Source organism: Stomoxys calcitrans, chromosome 2, assembly GCF_963082655.1.
Source record: "Stomoxys calcitrans chromosome 2, idStoCalc2.1, whole genome shotgun sequence".
In the NCBI taxonomy this organism is placed as follows: Eukaryota; Metazoa; Arthropoda; class Insecta; order Diptera; family Muscidae; genus Stomoxys; species Stomoxys calcitrans.
In genome coordinates this window covers 207978884-208004816 of record NC_081553.1, presented here as the reverse complement: position 1 = coordinate 208004816, position 25933 = coordinate 207978884, and the positions used below count along the sequence as shown (strand labels likewise).

General features: G+C 37.8%; 3 protein-coding genes across 6 annotated transcripts; 1 reads left to right on the top strand and 2 right to left on the bottom strand.

Moving 5' to 3' along the window:
- Positions 1 to 1680: 1680 nt before the first annotated feature.
- On the bottom strand, positions 1681 to 18426 carry LOC106083600 (E3 ubiquitin-protein ligase Kcmf1). 4 transcript variants are annotated; one of them, XR_009397003.1, is made up of 8 exons: positions 18300 to 18425; positions 8703 to 9114; positions 7987 to 8411; positions 6390 to 6650; positions 6025 to 6288; positions 5732 to 5949; positions 2091 to 3084; positions 1681 to 2026 (listed from the first exon to the last, which is right to left on the bottom strand). XR_009397003.1 is itself a non-coding variant. In XM_013246734.2 (7 exons), the coding sequence occupies exons 2-7, from the start codon at positions 8716 to 8718 to the stop codon at positions 2469 to 2471; spliced, it is 1794 nt and encodes a 597-aa protein (XP_013102188.1). In that variant the 5' UTR covers positions 8719 to 9114; positions 18300 to 18426; the 3' UTR covers positions 1681 to 2468. The 4 variants fall into 4 exon arrangements, 3 of the variants coding, with proteins under 3 accessions (XP_013102188.1, XP_013102187.1, XP_059218222.1); XM_013246734.2 differs by having other exon boundaries at positions 1681 to 3084; positions 6396 to 6650; positions 18300 to 18426; XM_013246733.2 differs by having other exon boundaries at positions 1681 to 3084.
- Positions 18427 to 20633: 2207 nt separating this feature from the next.
- On the bottom strand, positions 20634 to 21038 carry LOC106083597 (splicing factor 3B subunit 5). The gene has a single exon (XM_013246727.2). It carries the CDS (start codon positions 20934 to 20936, stop codon positions 20679 to 20681), a length of 258 nt encoding a protein of 85 aa, XP_013102181.1. The 5' UTR covers positions 20937 to 21038; the 3' UTR covers positions 20634 to 20678.
- Positions 21039 to 22248: 1210 nt separating this feature from the next.
- LOC106083586 (abasic site processing protein HMCES) lies at positions 22249 to 23943 on the top strand. Its single transcript, XM_013246705.2, has 4 exons — positions 22249 to 22369; positions 22439 to 22857; positions 22914 to 23194; positions 23360 to 23943. Exons 1-4 carry the CDS (start codon positions 22350 to 22352, stop codon positions 23783 to 23785), a joined length of 1146 nt encoding a protein of 381 aa, XP_013102159.2. The 5' UTR covers positions 22249 to 22349; the 3' UTR covers positions 23786 to 23943.
- Positions 23944 to 25933: the final 1990 nt, after the last annotated feature.

Below are 25933 nucleotides of genomic sequence, written 5' to 3'. Positions count from 1 at the left end.
TTTATGTGTAACCTAAGAGTCAAATTTTATAGTGCATACGAAAAAGTTGCCTTTAAAATGTACTTGTAAAAAAATAGAATTATAAATGTCCATGTTTTTTTTTTTTGTTAGGGCTAAGATCATTTTATTTCCCAATTTTTATTATAAATACTTTTCAATAATTTTTCTCAAATACCTCAATGTTTGTCACGAATCAAAATTGTGCACATTTGAAATTTGCAAATTAAAATGCTGTCCATGAACATTCCACAAAGGAACAGGGGCAAACTTTTCACATATCACTGAGTGCTGTCCGATACAAATTTAAGCTCAATGATAAGGCACCTTCTTTTTACAGCCGAGTCCGAACGATGTGCTGCAGAGCGACATATATTTGGGGAGAAGATTTTACATGGCAAAGTTCCGCACAAATGTCGCCAGCATTAGGAGGGGATAACCACCGCTGAAAATGTTTTTCTGATGTTCTTGCCAGGATTCGAACGCAGGTGGACATGCTAACCCTCACGCTACGATAACATTTGAAATATGTTATACAATACCTTGCTTTTACATCCGAGAAGTAGACATTTGGACTCTTCAAAACTCTTAAATGCTTCCGATGTCCACAGTTTTGTATGTACTTTTCTTGAATGCCGTCAACACCCATGTACCGTATGTTTGAGACCCATACGGTTTCTATCAGGGAACGTCTTTGAGAGGCGCATTTCTTAATTAATCTCAAAGGAACCAACTGATTGAAGAAAGCACTGATTGTACCGAATATGATGACAAAGCATTACCCGCTCTTTGGAATGCGCTGGAAATCCATGCATATGTACCAGAAGACATCATCAAGGATTGGCGTAGTGCTACTGAAACATTGTAAAGGAAAAGAAATCGGAAAAAAGTATATAGGGCAGGGGTGGAATGGACCTTCAGTGTGTGACATATGTTTGGAGTGAAAGTATTCTTCCAACACTTGGCCTTGTGGCCGTTTAATTTCTTTCTGTTTGGCAAAATATTTGATGTATTTTGGATACGATTCAAAGTTCATGAACGGGAATGTCAATTTCGTAAACGTCTCAAAATCCAACATCGAAGAAGATAGTGGCAACGTAGAATGATGATCAATATAAAATTCAATTCATTCAGAACACGTATATGCCAAGAGAGGGTGTACTTTGACACATGCACATGGAGATGACAAAAAAGGAAGGAGAAACGAAACACAGGCACACACGGAAAAACTCACCAACTCCGCCCCAACGGCCAGCCCAGGTCTTTACAGAAGTCAGAAGAAAAGAGGTGATAACCATAATTCTAGTCCTTCTCTCCACCATCGCGCAATATTGACGCAGCATAAGCTCGAAACGTCTCCAACTCCTAGTCATCTCCATAGACACGACACTGTAGCAGTCGTCCACGTCCCGAGCCCATCGCAATATTAACGACATGACATCGTAGTAGCCGATCAGGATCTGTTCTGCCTTCTTCCGGAGTGGACATAATGGTCCTAGGGTCTCCAAGCGAAGTGGCAACAGAGGTTGCTTAAGTCTAAGGCGAAAATGGTGTTGCTTGCAACCGCAATGGCAAGCTACTGATATCGAAATTTGTACATCAGTAGGAATAGCCAAATCGATTATCGACCAACGGCTTTTCTCAAATGTTATTACAATAAATAACAAGAAAAAAAAACAGAAATTAAAATGTTTTGAGTTAAGATTACAATAAGATTTTTTCTTTTTGTGTTTTTATAATTATATAAATTTTTTAAATAGTTATAATATTATATTTATTTTAATAAACGAATATTATGTTGTTGTTGCTGTTTTTTGTTTTTGTTGTTGCAACTGCTGCTTGCTGTGCATGCACACCATGCTAACATTAAATCATCATCAACGTTAAAATCAAACACCGTCATCATCGTCGTCATCATCATCATCATCAGCTGGGATCCATTCGTCGTTTCAACACGCTGCTGCTCAGTTCAATGTGTCAATTGGAACAAATTAACATTATTGACAGAAGAGGTAGACAGACGATGATGCTGTTGATAGAGGATGGATGAGAGGAGAGTGGGCTTCACGCGATGCTTACTACACAAAACATACCAGAGACATTTATGTGCCGAGTTAAAAAATAATAAAAAGATAGAGATAGAGATGTTTTCTTTTTCCATTGTTGCTGCTGATCGATTTTTAGTTGGTTTGTTTCTTTTGCTGTGGTGGTGGTACACTTTACCATCATCATCATAATCACCTTCATCGTCCTCAGCTTTTTGGGGGAGGGGTTGTTGATAATTTTGGTGGTGGTGGTGGCGTTTGTTGTGGTTAAATTGGTTGCTAAGAGTGAATTTTGTAATTGCGACTGTTGCGACAATGATCTCGGTTGTTGTTGCTGCTATCATTATTTTTCTTGAATTTATTAAAATAACAATGCTGCTGCTGTTGTTGCTGTAGTGATTTGGCGGGTCTATGGAGATGATAACACTACCTAGAATCGGGTATTTGATTTGTGTTTGCTGCCGACATCGCTGCTGCGTTCGCGGCAGCATTTTGTTTATATTTTTGTGGTTGCTGACCTTGTTGCTGTGGTTGCGACTGTGAGCCGGTTGCAGCAGCGGCGACAGCGACAGCAGCTGCACCTGCCGACGTGGGTGGTGGACGGCCACGTCGCTCAATGCCTCTGTCTGTTGTTGCCCCAGCCCCAGCTGAAGGCTTAATACCAGCCGTATTACCAGATTTCTTTTTACTCGAATAAGCCTGCTGCTGCTTCAAATCCTCAACAACGAAATCTTCTGGCGAGGTCTGTTGCTGTTGATGGACCTGTTGACGACCCGTAACACTGCTTGAATTTGTAGTTTGTGCAGACGCATCTGCAGCATTGTTATTCATCATTGTTTCCCGTGTATTATCCCCATACGATGACGATTCACTGTCATTGGCTGTGTTTGTGTTGTTGGCTGCCGCTGAGGCTGCCTTTTCATTATTTACATTATCACTGTTGGTAGTTTCTTGCGATTCACCTCGTTTATCATGTTCCGGGTCTAGGTCCAATGAAGTACAAGCTAAAGTTGAGAGCAGTAAGGCCTGTACAAATTGTGATCTGTAAATGAAAATAGCCACAATGAAAGCTCCTTCATGCATAATAGAACATAAAAAGAATATATACTAAGAGTAACGTTTATTGTTGTGTATGTAGAGATCCTTGTCAGGTTTTTGTAGGTGAGCATACAAGGGTTAGCCGCAGGAACCTTTTGGCCATTAGTTTTTTAAACGCGCCAATAAGTCGATTTATCATTGCGATGCACTTAGTACTTATGGACGGGCCGCAGCCCTCAGGCCTGTAACTACGACTTTCCACTAGATACCGCTGATTGTCCGCGACTGCAACTACAGTAACCCAGAATTTCTACAGAGCATTCCACTCTTCGCAATCTGTGGACGCGCCTGATAGCTTTTGGCTGAACACCACAAAGGTTGGAGCTCAAAGTTCTAACATGTGTGGTGCTCATAGTTGAAATATACCGGAAGAAAATGTTAAGGAGTCTGTCGGCACATGTAAAAAAGGTACACGTTTTCGGGCCTTGTGTCGTTTTTGTGTCATTTGGAAAAACTGATGCATAAAAGGTTCCACGGAGAACCTGTCACAAGCATAAACTAATACTAATGAGAGACTGCAGAATAACTCACAGATGGTTTCGCGATCACAGAGCAACCTATGGGTTATATGCCCCAGATTGACCCAATGAAGTCCCAACAGGCGAGGCGCTGCCGATAAAGTGGTGTGTCAACTAAGCCAGCAGTGGGTCAGAAGTGCCATTATCGTCGTCGGGTTGTGTAACTCTCCTTCTTCTCCCTTGTTGTAATATGTAAAGCAGCATCCTATTCAAGATATTGCCATGCCGGGAAAAGCATCGTTCTTGCAACGATGTCAGCAAGGTAAAGTCGACAAAAATAAGTCAAAAAAATATTATGGCCTCTGCGATCAAGCAGATGAGGCTGACCAACACCTTCCCCTTCTACTTTCGAATTATGGACGTATTCGAACTCGAAAGTTGTTGACAATCACTAACACACTTTGTTTCTACAGCCATTGAAGCACAGTAACCTAAGTGCTGCTATTGGTCACTCGCAGTCACTCCTAAGAGGCCACCGTAGCGCACAGGTTAGCATGTCCGCCTATGACGTTGAACGCATGGGTACGAATTCTAGCGAGAACATCAGAAAAAATGTTCAGCGGCGGTTGTCCCCTCCTAATGCTGGTGATATTTGAGAGGTACTGCCATGTAAAAACGTCTATCCAAAGGGTTGTTGCACTGAAGCACGCCGTTCGGACTCAGCTTAAAATTTGATTCGGACGCCACTCATTGATATGTGAGATTTTGCTCTTGTTTCTTGAAGGAGTGTTCATGTGCAAGTTTGTAATTTGCAGTCACGCCTGAATTCAGGTAAAATCTGTGTTAAAGCCTCAGTCACTGTTGGCGACATAGAGTAACTAAACTGGAAACATCCGCCGGGTGAAGCTGGTTGCTATACAGGAGACGGAAGGTTGGTTTAGAGCAGTAATCAACCAATCATCCACAATAACTTTCATCACATTGAATACTTATATTCTCGATCTTGGATAATGCCGCCTCTAGTAGCGTACGCTTCAAAAATTTATAAAGCATCTCCGAACGCTTCTCCTTTTGTGGTATCAACCGGTTTTTTCTAATTGGAGGTTGATATATAACGAAAACCAAACCTGTACCACCACAATGTATGCGATCCTTACGCAGCACATTGCAACTAGACAAATCTGCAAACTGTATTTTAGTTGTTATTGTAACCACATATATGCATGTTAAGATAGTATACGTGTCAAGCTCCCATAGGTGAGCCATAGGTGAGGAAGTTTATTCCGTCTCAAAGGATCGATTTTTGCGGCAACGTTGTTGTAGCCACATTTTCAATTGGAGGTGGCGATCCTCGTCAAGCTCCAGTAGGTGAGCAAGCGGAACGGGGTGGCCATTGGTTATTTAAAGGCGCCAATAACCCGCCTTGACATATCGAGCGTCATAGGCACTCAGTATTTGCACGTTGTTGTTGTAGCAGTGTGTTATGTTCTATCTTTCATCTGTTCGGGTCTGTTCAATATACAAATCGATGAACTCTACAACTAAGGTGGGTGTGTCCAGAGCGATCTGGGTCTGAGTCAAGTAGGTCTGGCTGGCCAGTTAAACAGGTGTCGTGTGGGAACGTTATGGCCATCGTTTATTTAAACGGCTACAATAACTCGCTTTTTTATATCTCGACACCCTATACTGTCTAATCGTGGACAGGTTGGAGCACGTCCAAAAGTGTATCCACTTCAAGAACTAGTTACACACCACAGACCGATTTTGAATTGGGACCTGACAGATCAAATAGAACGAGATATTGGGGTTTTCTCAGATTCCAGTACAAACCGCAAACGGAGTAGGTACTCCAGTATTTGACCAATTGTTTATTTAAAGGCGCCAATAATTCGCCTTGTCATATCGAGCATCATAGGCACTCAGTATTTTTGTGCAAGAGCTGGTGACGCCCGGCCAGTGTTGCCAAAATGATAATAGCTTAAAAATCACCCTTTATAAAATTTCCCAGCCTAGTCCCAAGTTTAAGCTAAACGAATGGATCACTACCGTGCAACAACAACCGCATATAACGCAATTTGTTACCATATACTAAAACGAAATGTTTCCCTTAAAACGTAACAAATTTATACTTACCGATCAGCACGTTCTCGGCCAATTTCAGCCCATTCGGCATCACTCAGTGTTGGTTGCATGAATTTTGTGAGCAAAAATTGCGATTGTGCACCATCAGCTCCAGTGCCGCCATTTCCAGATGCCCCAGCTGAACCAGCATTTGCTCCACTGCCAGAACCGCCCATTGACATGCCCAGCATGCTGTTTCCATTACTACCACTGATTCCACTGCCACCAGGCTGTAGAAAGGAGGAATATTGTGGTGACAAACCGAAATCGTTGAAAGACAAATAATTGCTAGAATTCAACGTTACTTCTCTAGTGTTCAATGCATTTGCAGCCAGACTTGATTGTTGCGATTGATGTTGCGCCGACACAGACCATTCATTGGTGCGGCAAGAGCCACTGCCGGTTCCACCATTAGCATTCGAGCCAGAGCTGTTTCCGCTAATTAGACCACTTCCGGAACCAGAACCACTAGCACCACTAATGACCTCGGCCATGGTTGCATTTGAATTCGATGATGAGACCAATGGATGAGCACGCCTTGGTAAACGTTCCAACTGCTGACGGGTAGCCTATATAGACATAGTAAAAAAAAACACAGAACAAACAAAAGGATTTGGGATTTAGTATTACAATTATCCATGTGGCCCTTAATAGAGAGTTTAATAATTGCCGTCACTTGTTGGCGTTCCAATTGTATTTGCATTTGCAATTGCTGCAGCTGAGATGTTGGCGGTCCTCCTCGTCTAACCCCCGACAGTTGTGATAATAGTTCAGCAATCGGATCAACCGATTCCCGTCCAGAGGGTGATAATGCTGAAAGACCACTTGATGAGCTAAAGTGCATATTTGAACGACGAGCTCGGGGGCCACCAAGTGTACGTCCTGGTATGCGACGTACTCCTCCTCCATGTCTAATAGCTGAAGGTTCGTCGTGCAAAGGAGTTAAGGAATATAATTCACAACAAATAGACGTTTAAAAGAAAAACAAGTGCGAGCATACATATCCGAAAATGGATATAAGGATATTCCGAAACATTCTACACAATGGAATAATAAAAAAAGCGTTCAATAAAAAAATTAAGGTGATGACTAGAGAGCAGAAAAATATATTATATACAAAAATGTGGAACTGGCATAATTAAAAATGTGTATCGTGCATTTTCCTGAATTAAATTTTCTTTTTCGAGTTTACTTTTAAGTATTTAGGGCGCACAACAAGCCAATTGCTGGCTTAAGAGTATGTCCATATGGCATCCTCTTTTCCTTCTAACCTAACCTAGCGTGCATTTTTCCGCCCTCTAATGAGAGCTAAAGACACAACTGTGATATGAAATAAGAACAAAATTTCTTTCTGAACTTTGAATACGATTTAAATTGTGCCGACGGATTCTATTCGCCGCCATAACATAAACTAAAGCCGAACAGCAATACACAACAAAGGCGATATCTTTGAAACACCGTCGATTATGGCCAAGTTCGTGAGCAATATACATGTTCAATTATTTTAAGCGAAATTTGTGATACAGCAACAAGGATAGCCTGCTCAAGGAACTCAGTAACACTTCCACGGAATGATACCCCATTCTTTTCGCCATATTTTATAGTACGTTGTTGACAATAGTTCGGGCAAAACGTAGAACTCAAGCTACAAGAATTTTTTACAGGAATATACATAAATGTATATCTAAACATGTCTTTGGATGCTCAATGAAAATAATGTTTTGACACAGAGTCGATTATGGCCAAGTTCGTAAGAAATATACATGTACAACTATTTTAAGAGAATGATTGCGCTTCAGCGACATGTCATTGCTATTTTTCTCAAGGAGCTCAGAAACACTTGTATGGAAAGATACCCTATTCTCTTTGCCATTTCTTATAGATAGGCAAGTGATTGGCAAGCTACATTTTTTTAGAGGAATATCCTTATATATCTACCCATTTTTTTGGATGCTCAATGCAAATAATGTTTGTATTGGGTTGCCCAAAAAGTAATTGCGGATTTTTTAAAAGAAAGTAAATGCATTTTTAATAAAACTTAGAATGAACTTTAATCAAATATACTATTTTTACACCTTTTTTTCTAAAGCAAGCTAAAAGTAACAGCTGATAACTGACAGAAGAAAGAATGCAATTACAGAGTCACAAGCTGTGAAAAAATTTGTCAACGCCGACTATATGAAAAATCCGCAATTACTTTTTGGGCAAACCAATATATAATAACTTAGGCCGAGTTGAAAGTTGCTTGTTTGTTTTGAAAAGGATATCAAAAAAGAAATCAATTCCCGGGGTCCAGTACGATGTTCCAGTGATAGATGACCGGCAAAATCATCTGTGACTAGATTCGGTTCACCACCTGGCAAGCCAGCACATACAGGACATACAACTTCTGAACTGGTTTCCGTATGTTCGGATGACACATGCTCCAGTAATGTGGCATCACTGAAACCCATTTTTTTACAATACGGACAGGTAAAACTTTGGGGTTGCTCAGAATTGAGCATTTCACCACCAAAGAACAATTCAATATCCGAACGCGTTAGAATGCATTGCATAGGATGATCAACTAAGTGTCGTGTAGAGGTGACACCTTCTTCAAAACAATCGGCGCACAAATCATAATCATAGCAAATTAGGCATTTATAACGTCGACCAATAAAGTTCGATTTAAGACATGAATCGCAGCTGACGCCTGCAAAAACAAACAAAAAATAAAGCAGTAATTTTAAGTTGTTTATTTCACTTCAAAGAAACTGTAAGCACCAATAGTGAGTCTACACCCATTGAAATTAAGTTTATTGCTGTAAGATTCTTGTATGTATGTATTTTCAACATTCTTGCAAATTTATTTATAATATTTTTAAAATTGCTATGCTCTATGTACATTCTTGCAATAATCTTAAAAGTCCAAAATTTCACGGATGCTGATACGCTTTTGACGCTCTTTGTACATATATTCATTACATTTATCACATATACAAACCTTCATGACGACTCATTATATAGTTGCGAAAACTCCTATAGTTTTCAATAAAAGATTATTTGCATCCACCTCCGCCTCCTTTTGTTAGGTTTTCTATGTTTTCGTTAATATTCTTCTGAGTTATTCTTCCTCTCCAAACGATGCGGTATTCTTAATTTAAACAAGAGAAAAAAGGCCTGGCCTTTTAAGCACCAAAACTTATACGGTTAGTAGTTAGGATATTTTAGGGATCCGTTAGTTAGTCCAAGTTAAATTATATGTTCCAAATGTAGATTTCGTGGGGTTAACTCATCCACAATTATTGTTCCAGATTCTTTTTTAAACAAAATTTATTTATTTCCTTTCTGAACAATAAAAAATGTGCAGATAATTAGTTAATAAAGGAAATGTAATTTCTTTTTCAGCAACAAAACTGCAAGTAGAAAAAATTAAGATACATTTTTAAGTTAGCTTTGTTTTAACTTGTTTGCTTTCCTGACAACAAAAATAAGGGAAACTTTGATTAAAATCTTTCAATGTATCTCATTACGTTAACTTAGGAAAAGTTGTTAGACAATGCCTTCTGGTTGGGTTCAAGACCCTCAATAGGCAGTTTTGGTATGGTCTCATCTGAAACATACTCAGCACGGATGTCGAGAGATCCAATTCAGTTCGCTTTACCAAATTTAAACGAATTCAGGTCATAAATGTACGTTGTATGCGTCCAAAGACCCTAAAACAGGAGATCGGTCCAGCGATATATAAATTCAGTCCGATCTTAGCCATATTGGACACAGGTGTGAAGGGGCCTAACAACTCGATGTACCAGAACCTGAAACGGGAAGTCTGCTTATTCAGGTAACTGTGTCCAATATAGTACGATCTGAACAATAGCCGGCACGGATGTCAGAAGCCTGGTTTTACTCACTGTTTCAAATTTAAGAAAATTCCGAAGTACTTGAAGTGTTTGAAAGAACGATTCTTTGCAAAATGTATAGACCTATCTGCCTTGATGGAGAATAGCGGAATAGGTCGTGTTGTCAGAATGAATGAAGTAGCTCCAGCGAAGTAGTCTTTTGAAGGTAAACATTGTGGTATAAAAGGAAGTTGAAGACCAAAACTCCGATATATAGGCCAAGTAGAGAACACACATAATAACATCGAGGCTGAGTTCGGCTAGTGAAACAAATGTTCTATGATAGCCAGTTTAAGTATTCTCCAGGAAGACCTACGGAGTTCGGCAAACTTCTTTATTTTCGTTGAAAAAGGGTATTGAATTTCATTTGAAAAATTAACTAAAAACAAATAAAAGCGTGCTAAATTCGGCCGGGCCGAATCTTGGGAACCCTGCTAAAATTTTATACAAAATAAATTTTGTTGAAAGGCATAATTTAATGTTTTTTTTGAAAGTACTTGGCACAGTTGTTGGAAGTCATACAGGACGACTGACTGTGGCTTTCAGGGGTTAATGATCTCAAATCGGGAGATCGGTTTGCATGGCAGCTATTGCAGTTTATAGACTGATTTGGACAGTATTTGACACAGTTGTTGGAAGAGTTAACAGAACATCGCATGGAAAATTTCAGCCAAATCGGACAAAAATTGGGGCTTGTAAGGACTCAAATCGGGAGATCGGTTTATAAGGGAGCTTTGTCAGGTTATAGACGAACTTGACGCAGTTGTTGGAAGTCATACCAGAACACTACATGCAAAATTTCAACCAAATCAGACAAAAATTGCGGCTTTCAGAGGCTCAAGAAATAAAATCGAGAGATCGGTTTGTATGGGAGCTATATCAGGTTATAGACTTATTTGCACCGTACTTGGCAAAGTTGTTGAAAGTCATAACAAAACAATTATGTGCAAAATTTCAGCCAAATCTGACAAAAATTGCGACTTCCAGGGGCTCAAGAAGTCAAATCGGGAGATCGGTTTATATGGGAGCTATATTAGGTTATAGACCAATTCGGAATGTACTTAGCACAGTTGTTGAAAGCCATAAAAGAATACCACATGTAAAATTTCAGCCAAATCGGACAAAAATTGTGGCTTTCCGGGGCTCAAGAATTTAAACCGGGAGATCAGTTTAAATAAGATAAATTTTTTACACATAATTTTAGTGACATTAAATAGTTTTATGTTGCCAATAGATTGAAGATTTGATGGCATAGAGTTCCAAAGGCGGATCGCATTTGTAAAATATTGCCATTTTGATATGAGCAGACGATACCGTGGGGCGACTATTTAAATCCTGCGAGTTGTTCTCCCAAATTGCAATTTTTGATACAGGTACTCCGGTCATCTCTCATAGATGATTTTATGTAAGAATAAAGGTTCTTGATGTCAAGGTAACCACCAAATTTCATATTACATATACTTTTCACAAATACATTTTTTAATATCTGAAGGTTCGACAGACGCTCCCCCTTACCTAATTACTAAAAACACCATATCTTGGAGATGGAAGGGCGATTCAAGCGACATTTTGTTTGCACCCTCAAAGTAACCACCACAAATTTGGGGTGATATAACAAAACAAATTGATTTCAAAGGCTAAAATTGTGAATATTTTCAGTGCCCTTTCAGATATGAGCCTAAAAAAGAGATTCGTTTGTTTGCCGTCTATTCGCGATAGAATAATGGATTTGTAAATTCGGGTTCATTGCATATTGCTTAATCAAAAACGATAGGAGCCAATGATGAACTTAAAACTATCATACTATTCCGGCCTAACAATAAAATAGTTTGGGTCATAGTACTTGTAGTAAAAAACTTTTTTTTCCTAAAACAAAACGCATAAACAAAGACACCTTATGTGGAAACGGTAAGTAAGATAGTCCTCAAGATGTTTGTTTTGAACATCAGTTTTCGCGATATATGTAACTCCATCAAATGCAATGCTACACTAAACCCCTTCGTGAAATTTGTTTTTTAACCGCATCCACTACGTCACCAAACTAGGGCCAGTAAATGTCACATTTTTGTCTATTGATGCATTCTGTTAAAACCCATTGCATTAATTTGCTGTGCAAATTTGTCCATGAACATTCCACACATCATCTAGAGCTGTTCTGTCATGTTTAAGCTCAATGTTAAGGGGCCTCCTTTTTATAGCCGAGTCCGAACGGAGTGCGCAATGCGACACCTCTTTGGAGGGGATAACCACCGATGAAAATGTTTCTGATGTTCTCGGCAGGATTCGAACCCAGGCGTTCAGCGTCATAGGCGGACATTCTTATCTCTGCGCTACGATGGCTCCATTAATGTGCTATACCATCCAACGCCTCAACGTGCCACGTTGTTTCAACAAGAAACAACCACAGTGGCATGCGTATATCTGCCACTCTCAATACAAAGGTTCAATTCATGCGTTAAAAGAGTTGATTTTAAAATTTTTTGAGAAAGAGAAAGTCAAATACCCAAAGATATTCATTTATCTAACACTTTATGTCGTCAAATGGATTTCCCTTTGTTTAACGAATTTAATGATAAATGTGGTGCCTTAAAAATTGATGTGGATACGAACGAGTCTTTCATTGATTCATTAAAAAAGCCTTCATAATTTGTTGTGGAATTTGTTTTTTGTACTTGTACACGTTTTAACATACATCGCAATATACCATCCATCTGTTTGAGAACTACGCAGTTTACATTTAATTTTCGGCCATTTTCTTAAATGTTGTATATTCTCCATCTACGCCTTTTTTGCATGATCATGACTTTGTAGACGATATCTGACTCATTTTTCACACACAAAATGATATTCAAAGGAGATCCACAAACATATATAGAACATCAAGTCCCAATTTTTATTTATTCCCACTGCAGGCTGATATAAGTACTGGAAAAATCCCTGGTCATTCTTGGTGAAGGACTGCTCTCTTGAAAGATGTTTCAATTGATCTTGGGATTAGAGGTGTATACGTGAGTCGTGAGTTGTTGTTTCACGCGTGAGCCACGTGATTCGTGAGTGAGATCCAAATTCAATCTCGTGATAGTGCATGACCGTGATTTAGTTGAAATTCTTCGTGCGTGAGCGAGTGAAATCATGCTCACGACTCTAATCACGACTCACGAGAAAAGCACGACTCCCGACTCACGAGACACTTACGACTCACAAGACACTCACGACTAACGAGAAATTTTTTTTTCGCATGCTCTCAAATCATACAGTATTTTAAGATACTAATCTGTCTACAGATGTGTAAAAGGATAATTCCAAATAATTGGTTATGCAGGGATGATACATTTTATACACGTACATTAATATTCGTAATTTCAAATACTGTATGATTTGAGACACATGGCAAAAATTTAATATTCGCTTCATGGAAAAATATTTGTTTAACCGTGACGCTGTGATTATCTCGTAAGTGTTTCGTGAGTATCTGGTGAATAGTGATTTCCTAATGTGCAAAATTTTTTTCTCGTGAGCGTGAGTAAAAAATCACTCATCATAGGATCATAGTGCACAAAAATTTTTGACAGCAAATAGCTGAAAATTTTAAGAGTTACCCTGTACAGAGTCGCACAGCCGATTCAAGTTAATGCTCAATGATAAGGTCTTCCTTATCACACAAATGTCGCCAGCACACAGCTGAAAATTTTTTCTGATGTTTTCGATGGGATTCGAACCCAGACGTTCAGTATCAAAAAGTGGCCTCCAGGAGTGAACAGTACGCAGAGGAAAATGCTGTCAAAGACCAAGATCCTAAAAGTCAAAGATCACAGTGAGCTTATCTTTATACAATATCTCTTGAGCTTCCAAAATCATTCGAATTTTCGCCTTACTAAGGTAGAACCCACTAAAAGACATGTTAGGGGGAGTATCTGCTTGTTAGAGACGCGATCCGACAACACTTCACCGATCCAATTACAACCTCCTCATACAGAACAGGCTTGTACCATAATCATCAGAATACTGTTACCAATGCGAATTCATCATACCAGCCGAATATAGAACTTGGTCCCGGCACGGGATGACTATAAGCACCACACAGCCTGGTACTTTATGCTCCAATCTATGTGGTGTTTATAGTCATCACGATAGCTACCGGTCGCGCCTACCGGTTGCCTATAGTGGAATGTTCCATACGGAGTAGCTGCAACTGCAGCCGTGGACAATAAGCGGTATCGAGTGGAGACTCTGAGTGAGATGCCGGGCAGCACTGCCTCTTGCTTAAACATTGAGTGTCTATGATTGTTGATATGACTAGGCGAGTTATTGGTGCTTTTAAATAACCAGTGGATATAACGTTTCTGCGGGGATCTGTCCTATGGACCGGAACGAGCTTGATCACCTTTAAAAGCTTGACGAGGATAGCTACCTACAAATATGAATGCGGCTACAACAACAACAGCAGCAACATAGTCCTTGGTGGACGCCCACCACACTTTGCAGATGATGAGAAAGATCTGCCTAGAAAAACCAGAACTACTTGGCCCAATTAAAAAGCGTATGGTGCAACAAACTAAACTCGTATACAAGGTTAGACGATATGCTATCATCCCCAATATCTGCACTATTTCAACACAGCATACTATGATATATACATATCCGGATCAGAATATTGGAATGAATCAATTTGTATACTTACAATTTTCAATTTGACGAAGAAGTGAGGTACAAGTTGTGCAAAACCCGATCTGCATTTGGACACTTTTTAAGATCTGGCTATCCCCGTTATGGCTGATCCTGCTTTTCCTTACTAACTTGTCAGTCTCAGGTTGTATGTACCGGATTGACCCGAAGAAATCTTTCATCGGCAAGGGCTGCCCCCTCTGTGTACAACATACGCTACAACAACAACAATAAGTAAAATCCCCCGCATAAAATAATCTGACATTTTGGTCAAATGCCATCACCAATGCACAACTTTTGAGTAGAACCAATGAAACGCCTATAGAATTTCAGATCGCGAAAAGAAATTGAAATTAGACAGAGCATACTCTTCGCAAGCCACCTGAACCTGAAAGGGTCACAATACGAGTTTTTTGTCTAGAGAGAAACCCACATTGTAGCCACAAACGTGGACGACCGAGAAAGACTTGCCGACCCATAATATTCCTAGATTAAAAAAAAATTATAATAAAAGGTGGAACAATGCTCGAACAGCCCTATGTTACCAAAAGGAATAAATAAGAAAAAATCAATGCTCGTTAAAGTTACAATGTCTACCTATTGCTTTACCTTCCGTAGCTTTTTTGGGTATCATATGCAGTGCTCAACCCCTTTTTCTGACTTGCAATTACTACGGTGTGTTCTTGACACAAACCTTAACCAACTCCTGAGCCAATAATATTAAAGTAATTAACCCTCTATTTAAGACAAGTACTACGGATTGGCAATCCCATTGCAGCCGGTTGTACGTCCCGGATTGACCCGATGAAAGCCTTCATCGGCAAGGGAGCTGAGAGCTATCTGACGTGTCCACAGGTTGCGAAATCTAGAATGTTCCATAGGGAGTAGCTGCAACTACAGTCGCGAAAAATCAGCGGCATTGAGTGGAGAGTCTCAGAGAGGCCGAGTGGCACCACCTCTTGCTCAAATACTAAGTGCCTATGATGCTCGATATAATAAGGCGGGTAATTGGCCCGGATCGAGCTTGTTCACCTAATTATTAATTTACTATTTTAGTATGTATTATCTACTTAACATAGGCGCCGATTAGGTAGCATGCTCGGATTCTCACAAGAGGCCTCGGTCTGTCACTACTGTGTTTTCACAATGGACCTAAACTTGGCTTTGGAAAAATTATGATGCTCGATATGACAAGCAGTTATTTGCGCCTTTAAATAACCAATGGCCACCTTGTCCCGCGGCGATCGGTTCTTTGCACCAGAACCACATGCAAATATGGCTACATATTCGTGGGAAAGCATACAGTTGCAATGGTCACCCCGCCATCTCTCTAATAGCATTAATCTAAATTCTAAAAGCCTTTTCGCTTTGTGCAGTACTAGTTCTTCGGAATATTACCCGAAACCAGTGTACTAATATAATAACCCCAATTGGTTTCTGTTAATTATAGTGGTATAGAACCAAGTAAGACATGTCAAAAGCACGTCCACCGGTATTTGCGTTGGTTGAGACTATAAGTATTTCGTAAAATACGAAGGTAAAGCTATAAATAGTAGAGAACATTAGTTGATAGGTAAATAAAAAGGGTCACGGCATGGACAACGGTGATATCTGCGATTGCGGCAAAACGAAGATTAAGACCCGGTATTCCATATTTATTCATGAGTTTGAATAACGTAACTTGTGTACGACAAAGTTTTAATGTTGTCCATGATCCTGGATAGATCCCCGTGCAATTTGTATTCAATATATTTAAGCGATTTCATCTCCATGTTTCTCTCCTTCTCCAAGTTTCGAAAATAGGACTGTTACATAGTCTCACTTATTGAAAGAAATAATTTTATCCGCTCATAGATTACGTAGCCATTGTAGTTGGATTTGCTCATAAAACATCGATATTTTCTATGAAGTCTAATGGATCTATATATATTCGAATACCTCGACATTGCCTTACCGAATGGTGACTGCTTTAAATGTTGCCAGAATTTCAGACTGTAAGTACTTTCGTTTACCTACATTATTAGTAAACTTTCAATACAAAGGATTCATCGCTGTAACTTCATGGGTTTTGTAAAACACCCCTAGATAATTTCTCTGAAACCAGCTTACCTTTACATCAAACCTTAAGGCAATACATATAAGTTCGCTTCGCTATATAGGAGTTACAAGATAAGAGTAGGTTCGCTTCGCCTAAATTGACTTGGGTCACAACTGTCCAAGGTGGTGAACTAATCAACAGTCGGTTTTTGATGACCTAAAAAAATCCATATTCCACATACATTTGACAGAATTTATATTTTATATATATATCTGTCTGTGCACTATTTTCAGTCATGCAGCGTGAAATAAAATAAGAAAATTATTCTTATCGGTATCCAGTTCTTATAAAACACGAGGAAGTGCTAAGGAGACATCCAATAAATATCACAATTAACTTATATTTCTCTTGTTCGTATATAGAAAGAAGCCAATGTCTTGTTTCGTTCAATTTACAAATTGTTTTGTTTTGGGAAGGAGAAAATCGAAAATCATTACCTTTCAAGCGATAATGTGTGTATTTTATTTTGGCATTTTGCAAATTCACAGGCACAGACAAGAGACTGAGCGACAGCAAATCGGAAAGTGGGGGTAAAAAGAAACCAAAGTACGCAGAGGAGATATTGGAAAATTTGTATCGCCTCCTCGTTGTCTTTGTGTTGTTGTTTTCAAAAGAATTTTCCTTCTTCTTTTGCCAGGAAAATGAAAAGTGCAGCGCACTTTAATTGTAAATGAAACAGAGAAGATTTGATGTCGAGCAATGAGCAGCAATAAACCAACGATATTTTTAACTTAATTTTTTTTTTTCTTATGCAAAAGAAAGAAAAAAAGATGTGTGAAATGTATTTGACTTGTCGTTTTTGCTGCTTATTTCTTCTTTATATTTTATTCTCGCGAGTGACGTTTTGCTAAAGTTCGTCTGATTATAGACAGCAGCAGCAAATGGACACCAAGACCTTTAGAGCGTTCTTAGTGTTGCAAAATGACAAAACAAAAATAAAACGTTTCAATAAACAAATTTAATTACACGATAAAGCGAAGAACGACGTTGACATTATATATGTATGCATATTATTTATGTCAAATGATTAATACTTGCTTTTAGAGGAATTGTAAAATTGTGTTACTAATAAGAATTTCGTTGATTTCTTATTTTGCGGTCGTACTACTGGATTTTGCAACTCTGCCATTTGCTTCAGAACGAACGAGTACTTCTTTTTGTCAACTCAATATAGATTCACTACTCTCATTGGAAAATATTCCCTCTCGATTTTTGTTCTCTTGCTTAACTGTTTTTCTAGTTAAAAGGAGATAACATTAGAAAATGCAAAAACGGGAAAAATGCACTTTGTGGTCTTTATTTCTTCAATTCACAATTTGTTTTGAGAAATATTTTGATATAATTGCACACATTTGCGCTGTCATACTTATTATAATAATTTTTCGCACAACACAACCTTATACCCTCTTCCTGCTTCTTCCTATCATCCATTGAAGAACAAGGCGCAATTTTTGCCCGAATTCTTTGCACAGAATACCATACATATTAGATTTGCAAAGAACACACAAATGCGCTTCAATAAATGCAAGGGGGCTCAATAATCGTGCATGTACGAACTTGAATTGGTTGGTTGGGTCACCGTCGTTTATGTCCCGCGAAGGTAAAAATGTTATACTTTTTTCTTGTTTGGTGATATTACATATTACACACACATACAATTATTAAATAACCAAAATTATGCACTTTTTATCTTATACCAGCGTAGAAGAAGGGTATTTATGAATTCCAATAATATTTTTTGTTGTACAATTTTCTATCGTCGCAAAAGAAACGTCCTCTTCTCTATATGTACAATATCTTATATATATTTATTTGCATTTCTTTACTGGTCTTCTTCTTCATATTTTCTTTGAATGACAAATGAAATTTTCTTTCATTTCATTATTTTTTCTTTTTTACACATTGCCTTTGCTCAGAAAAATGATATTTTTACACGTACTTCTATATTCTTGATGTGGTAGTTCCAATATAATTGTTCAGATATTGTTTTAAACTTCGAAATTGTATATTAACAAAAATTATAAATTGTTTAACACAAAAATTCTGTAATTTCGAGACGAAATCGTGATTACCTTCTCACCTTCGTCTAATCGATTATTCGACTTTTTGTGTGAAAAATTCGATTTTTTTATATTAATCGAAAATCGACATTGTGTAGACAAAATGAGGGAGAAATATCTTTTATCCCGTCAAAAATATAGGCAGTTTATAGGGCACATCATGATCGTACTCATCATGTATTACCAAAATCGGTACATCGATTTTTTCTTCGAATTTATTTTTTAATTTCCCATACTTTTCTCTTCCTTTTATAACTTTAATTTGGACAGAAAGTGTTTTTCAATATCTGTCAAGTAATGACTACACATTTATGGGTAAACGGTAATTGATAGATGCCAATCAGCCACGACTGATGATCATGTGTACATGTGACGCATATCATGATGTGCCATGTAAAGTCCCCATTATCGGATCATTGATTCAACAATATTCGATTATAAGAAAAATCGATAATTTGAAATATAAAAAATTGAGTGTGTTGTGTGTGTGGTAAAAATAAATAAATAAAAACCATAAACTCATTAGTGCTTGTGTCTTTTATATGACGTTTTTATTTCTAACGCTACGTGTTCATCTATATGAATATTTATTTATTATTTTTAATTCTGTAATATTTATCAATTTTCAACTTTAAAGTTCTTATTTACTACCAAAAATGTAAAAACTTGAAAAACGCCAAAAAAAACAACTTAAAATCAATGTTACGTTAAGCGGAGCAATATTTTTATTTTTCCCGCTTCTAAAAACAAGTCCTAACAATATGATCTTCAAATAATGATAAAAGGGGTGTTTTATGTACTCATTAAGCAGATTTCCTCGCTTAGTTTATATGGAGAGAAATGCTATCCCAGTTTAGCTAATCGGCTAATCTTATCGCCGTTTATTAAAAGATATGAACTGGGTTTTATTTATCAGTCTAGAGGATTCGTTGGCTTATGGGTAAATAAGAAGCTCTTCCCGCTATATGATTTACGTTGGCACACCACGTCTGAAATAATTAAGTATCAACAAAACAATCAAAATAAGTAATTTCAATTATGTTTCTCGGAGTTCAGTGGCTCTAGAAGTGAACATCGGGCGATATACATATATGACAGCTATATCTAAATCTGAACCGATTTCTAAATTATTCATCAATAATATTAAGAGTCGTAGGAAAATCGTTCCTGCCAAATTTACAGGGAATCGGTTAACAAATGATCGCTCTATTGCAATATTTCTCTACATCGGACGAACATATATATGGGAGTTATATATAAATGATTTTGAGCAAACCTCTCAGATGTTTTTGTAGCTATCGAGGAAAGTGTTGTAAAAAATTTTGGGAAGATTGGTCAACCGAACCGATTTCTATGAAAACCACCAGTAATGTCGAGAGTCAAAGGAAAATCCTTCCTCCTTAATCCAAATCTGCCGATTGAAAATGTCATCAAATAGGAGAAATTGTAAAGAAAGAAGAGTGTAGGGCTTAAATATAAGGAACTTATGAACGGTATACATACAGGCAATGCTGCCAGGTCTTTTTCGCAAAAAGTCTTCAAAATTAAGAAAAAAGATCGTCAAAATTTTTAGAAAAAGTCGTCTCTCTTTTTTACTAGTCTAAGTCAATTAAATTGTGCGTTTTTCGAAGGGTGGAAGACCACTATAATGTGGCAGTCTATTAACAGAACAGCTGTTAATAGCCTGCCAGGTTCTACGGTATTAAGATGTCAGATTTTTGTTTGCATTCTCTTTGTTGTTATCTTCTTTCTCGCATACGCAAACGTATACACACAAACTTCGTTGAGTGTGTTGCAAAAATTCGATCAGCTGATGACAAGATGGCGGATTGCACCATATGATTTGTTTTTGTTGTTTTAATTAGTTTGCCATGATCAACCCTTACAATTTAATCAGTCATGCGGATTCGTCGTACAAAGTCAACCTTAAACAATAATTCTGAAGTTATTATCTCTAAATTGAGGTTAATTTCAATACAAATAAATCCCGAAAAAACGTAAATCTATAAAGGGATCCAAAAAAATCTACAAGCGTCAAAGTTCCAAATCTTGAGCAAAAAATCGTCACGTCTGGCAGCCCTGCGTAAAAGTCCAATACATAGATAAAATATATATTCTTGTTTCTGTCCAATACGTTATTCCAATAGTGTAAACGTTCATTGCAAATACATCGAATGTATACTCCCACCTCTGAAGAACAAATAGCAGATTCATCAATTTTGGCTACATTTTATTTGTATTTATATTCAATGCGCTAACTATTCATCCATTTTTTCTGGCGGTGGTCCACAAGGCTGTAACATGCGTTCCATTAAGTCAAATCTCACTCTTCCCTTGGTTTCGTTAAGGGCAATTGCAAAATAATTCAGCATATCATAATGTCCCATGTAGCTGGCCAGAGAATCGCGATGTTGATTTGTCAGCCATTCGTATTTAGTTGTGTCGGCATGACCAGTTCCTATATACTTGCTTTGTAAATGCTCCAACTGGCTGTGGATATTGTAACGATCGCCCATTTTTGTGCAGAAATGCAAAAATATGCCTTATTTTTATTGTTTCACACAAAATTTATTTTGAACGGTATTACCACTTATTTGTGGTATACGAAATGAAAAGCGTTCCCCAGATAAAAAAGGATGGAATCGGTATTACTGTTTTAGTTATGAAATGTACATGGGATCTTCACATTTGGAGAAAAATTTAATTTTATTATTATTCTGAATTTTGTAATTTTAAAGCCCTATAAGAGACCATTCAATAAAATTACAATTTATTTAAATTAATTATATGAAATAAATTAAATATATATAAACTAAATAAAATATATATAAACTAAATTATAAGATAATTTGCAGGGTGTAAATTTCTATAAAATCTACTAATTTTCAACAACGATTGTGTAAATTTCTATCAAACGCTGTCAAAATAGATTGATAAAAAGTTGAATATATATTTTTATAAATAAGAACGAATAATCACTGATTAATGGGGACTTTACATGGTACATCATTATGCGTGGTCATTGAAAAGTATTGATGAAAAAAAAGAGTGTATGCGTCACATGCACACACGAGGTGGATTGTTTCGCCATGATGCCTACATAACCATCAGTCATGGCTGAAAAATCAAAATCATAAGATTTTGATCTTCATGCAAAATTAAATAATTCAAAGAAAAGTTGATGTACCGTTTTTGGCCAAAGCTGTAGTCAACATGTACACACGATGGGTACGATCATGATGTTCTGCATAACGGCCTATAAAGATTGACCATGTAGACCGCGTTTAATTATTGTTATTAATGTAAAGTCTCCATCGTGGTACAAATTAGAGGTAGAGTCATTAGCACAACAACAAATATCTACCCCCAACGAAGCTACCTTGAGTGGCAAATGCCGTAAATTGAAATGTCAAAATGGTTTTAGAAATAAACACTGTTTTACAACTTATCTTCCTTCAATTTTTTTTTAATTTGTATTTTCATCATTATAACACTATTTTTTGATTATATGTGGCATATCCGATCATATAGAACATCTTTTTAAGATATAAGAAAAAAAAATCCCAGCTGTGTTATCAAGCCTTTGACATTTGGCTTGATCAAAACGCATGTTCGCATGCTCTCCTTATAAGTGCAACTTGAGTCTCCATTAAGTGTTAACGGGCACATCAAGATGCGTGGTCATTGTATGATGAAAACAATGATTTATGCGTGACATGAAAAAAAATTAGACATTTAAGAAAAATCAAAGAAGGGAAAAATTTGATGTACCGTTTTTGGCAAAAGCTGTAATCGACACGTACACACGATGAGTATAATCATGATGTGCCGTATAAACTACCTAAAGGTGTGTCAGCTGGCTAGTCAGGCTGGCTCATATTAAAATTTGCGGCGCCAATCCTATTGTTTTTTTTTCGAGAATTGTTAAAATGTGTGGCCGAACTTGTTTGTAATAACATTTTATTTTATTTAATTTGTAGTAATTTTGAATATTGATATTCTCGTTCTAATTTTCTAGAACTCTGGAACCACAAGAAATTGTTAAAGCATGCCGATATAATAAAATTCAGAGTAAAACTACAGATACCAAGTGCAACACTAAAGATGAAACTGAAAAATGTGAATATCTGGAACCCGAATGGCGATCGGAATTCAACTGTGGCCGTAAATTTGAACCTTCTTATAATTTAGCTCCCACCGACATTACTCCAGTCATAGTGTCCAAGCATCATTTCTACGATGATGAAGTTGCTAAAAATATGGAAAATTCTCGAGTAATCGTCCCAATGATGTGGGGTATGATTCCTTTTTGGCATAAAGGTGACTACCGGAAACATGGCTTAACAACTAACAATTGCCGCTTAGAACATATGCTGGATTCCAAGTTGTACAGGGGTCCCTTTCGTCGTGGACAGCGTTGTGCAATTGTCTGTGAAGGCAAGAATATTTGAAATTTTCAATCCCGCAGAAAAATGAATGTCCTTATTTTACAGGTTTCTATGAATGGCAGACAACAAAGTCGGCGAAACCTTCTGAGAGGGCGGCACACTTACTTTACATGCCGCAAAAGGAGCAGATCAAAATATATGATCGAGATTCATGGCAGCCAGAAGATGTTAATTTATTGAAAATGGCTGGACTATTTGATGTGTGGGAGGACGAGCAGGGCGACAAAATTTATAGTTATAGCATTATAACTTTCGAATCATCCAAAATTATGTCCTGGCTACACCACAGAATGCCTGCCATACTTGAAACAGATGAACAACTAAATGTAATTAAACAATTTACAGAAAATTAGTATTGATATTCTGATAATGTTTATGTGAATATTGTATTGAAACAAATTTTCAAAAAATGCTATAGTGATTGCCAGATCATATAACGATAGTAAAATTTGATGATTTATGTATGATTATGTCCTCAATTTCTTTTGCAGACATGGCTTGATTTTAAAAACGTTACTGACGACCAGGCCTTTGCTACATTGCGACCCTGTACGCAACTCGAATGGCATCGTGTTTCTAATTTGGTCAATAATTCGCGCAATAAATCGGAAAAATGCAACAAACCTTTCGAATTGATAAAAGTGGAAAAACCAACAATGAATAAAATGATGTCACAATGGCTAAATGTACGCAAGCGGCGAGAAAACTCCCTTCCACTTGAAAGCGAAAACGAAGAGGGGGAAGAAAAATGCTTCATTGGAGGTAGCGGTGGAGGAACAACAACTAGTGAAAGCGAATCTGAGCTATATGGATCAAAAAGACCTCGTTATCACAAACGAAATATTAAAAAATCACCAAAAAATGTGAACAATTTCGAAGGCGATCCTAAGAATCCACGTTTGGACAATAATAATTGAAACACAAAGTAAGTGAATTAAAACTTATATACCTACGAAGTCTTCTGAATTACTTATTACTTCTGAACTACTATTTGTGTTATTTAATGTTTTTGTTTGATGTAATGATTTAAGGAGCATTCCTATTTACCTAGCGTCAGTTTAAAATAATATATTAATGTTGTTGTTTTTAAATACAACAACAATAATCAACATATAATATATTAATAATAATAAAAATCTTTATAGTATTTGTAAAGATAAAATCGTTTATCTTTATTGCAAAAAACAAACAACTTAAGATGAGCTTAGCATTCAAAATAACGAAAAAATGGGTTGGTCATGACATATTTCAATAAGTAAATAGTTATTATGGCAACATTTGCTCTAACTTTCAGTAAGGGAATGCTGTTTATGCCCATTTCTATGTTTGGGAACATTTTTTTCAGCCATATGTAATAAAACCAGGAACCCGCATTAGTCGTGTAAGCTACCCATTAGGCAACCAGAAGTTTAAGAAAGTAGTATAGCAGGTTAGAGATTAACGTTCTGCCTGGCTTACTTCTTTTTATTGTGTTTGTTTTATCTGTTAAATGTCCAGATGACCAATGCTGTAGAGTGGAAACTCTGGGTGCGTCCCGATTGTAATTTGAGTAAAATTGCTGATTGGAACAATAAGCAAATTGAAGCGGCTGTATCTGCCGAATCGCAGTTGATCCAAAACTACTGTACTATGTCTAGGGACTTCAATCTCTTCAGATACGATGGGTTAAACCAGCTTTATCACCTGCTACCGCGTCTTCATGAATGCTGTCGGCTGCTGGCCGCTTCAATCGGAGCCCTTATGTATATTAGAATATAGTATGTGAAAAAGTAAGATGCGGAAAAGCAATAGTAAGACGCAAGATAGCAGAAATGGCAGAAAAACTGAAGCCAATTCGGGAGCCAGGTGGACCGAGTAGAAACTCTCATCGGTGAGAGTACCACCCAGTCAATTCAAGCCCCTACGAAACTCTAGAATGACAAGAAGACTAAATGCCTCAAAGTGCTCCTCATAATCGCAAACCCTGCAGAAGTCTGTCTCATCGTGTATTTGCCCATCGCGACGTTAAGAACCTGAGGTTGCAATGCCCGTTGAGGACTCATCAACAGGACAAAATCATGCTTTACCAGCCTCCGGAAAGGCGGTTTCAGGTTTCGTGAAATACTCCACCTACTTAATCTGGATCCTGTCTTTTGTAATACTATTTCCTAAGCCCATGAGCTTGTGTTCTTGTGAACGTACACATTAATGTACAATACTTTTGGTGCTTAGATGGGAGCTACCGGATGCGTCCAAAGGTTGCGAATAGTGGCAGTCACGTGCAATCGGCGATATCGAGTGGGGAGCCTCAGTGAGAAGTCGGGCAGCATTGGCTTTTGCCTAAATGCTGAGCGCCTATGATACTCTATATGACAAGGCGAGTTTTTGGCGACTTTAAATAACCAATGGCCATGACGTCCCCCTCGGAGCTTGACGAGGATCGCCATCTTCACATACGGAAATGTCGATGCAACAACATAGTGGCTCCTGATAACGAAGATCTATTCTGTCGCCTTAAAGTGATGGTTGCCTATCCATTAGATGGTGGTTGTTATTGTTGTCGCCACGTTCGCTGTAAGTATACAAACAGTTTTATTATGAGATTATGCTGAATCGGTCTCCAAGTTTATCTCCAGATTGCCTTGCAAGGAATAGGTGATTTCTGTTATGGGGTCCTTTTGTTGCATCAAGAATAGAGTTGGGGGACGGTATTGCCAACCTCGATCAATACGAGTAAAGCCTGGTACATCATGTGGAACTTACCCTCCAGTGAAATATCCCACAGTATCTGTGTAGTTAGGTAAGACTGTTTTGCAGTCTTATTCATGAATGAATATTTTCCCATGAATATTCCATGAAGGAAAAGGGGGAAACTTCTCACATATCAATGAGTGCTGTCCGATTCAAGTTTAAGCTAAATGATAAGGGCCTCCTTTTTAAAGCCGAGTCCGAGCGGCCTGCCGCAGAGCAACACCCTTTTGGGGAGAAAGTTTTTACTTGGCAAAAATACCTCATTCACCAGCATTAGGAGGGGATAACCACCGCTGAAAATTTGTTTCTGATGTTCTCGCTAGGATTCGAACCCA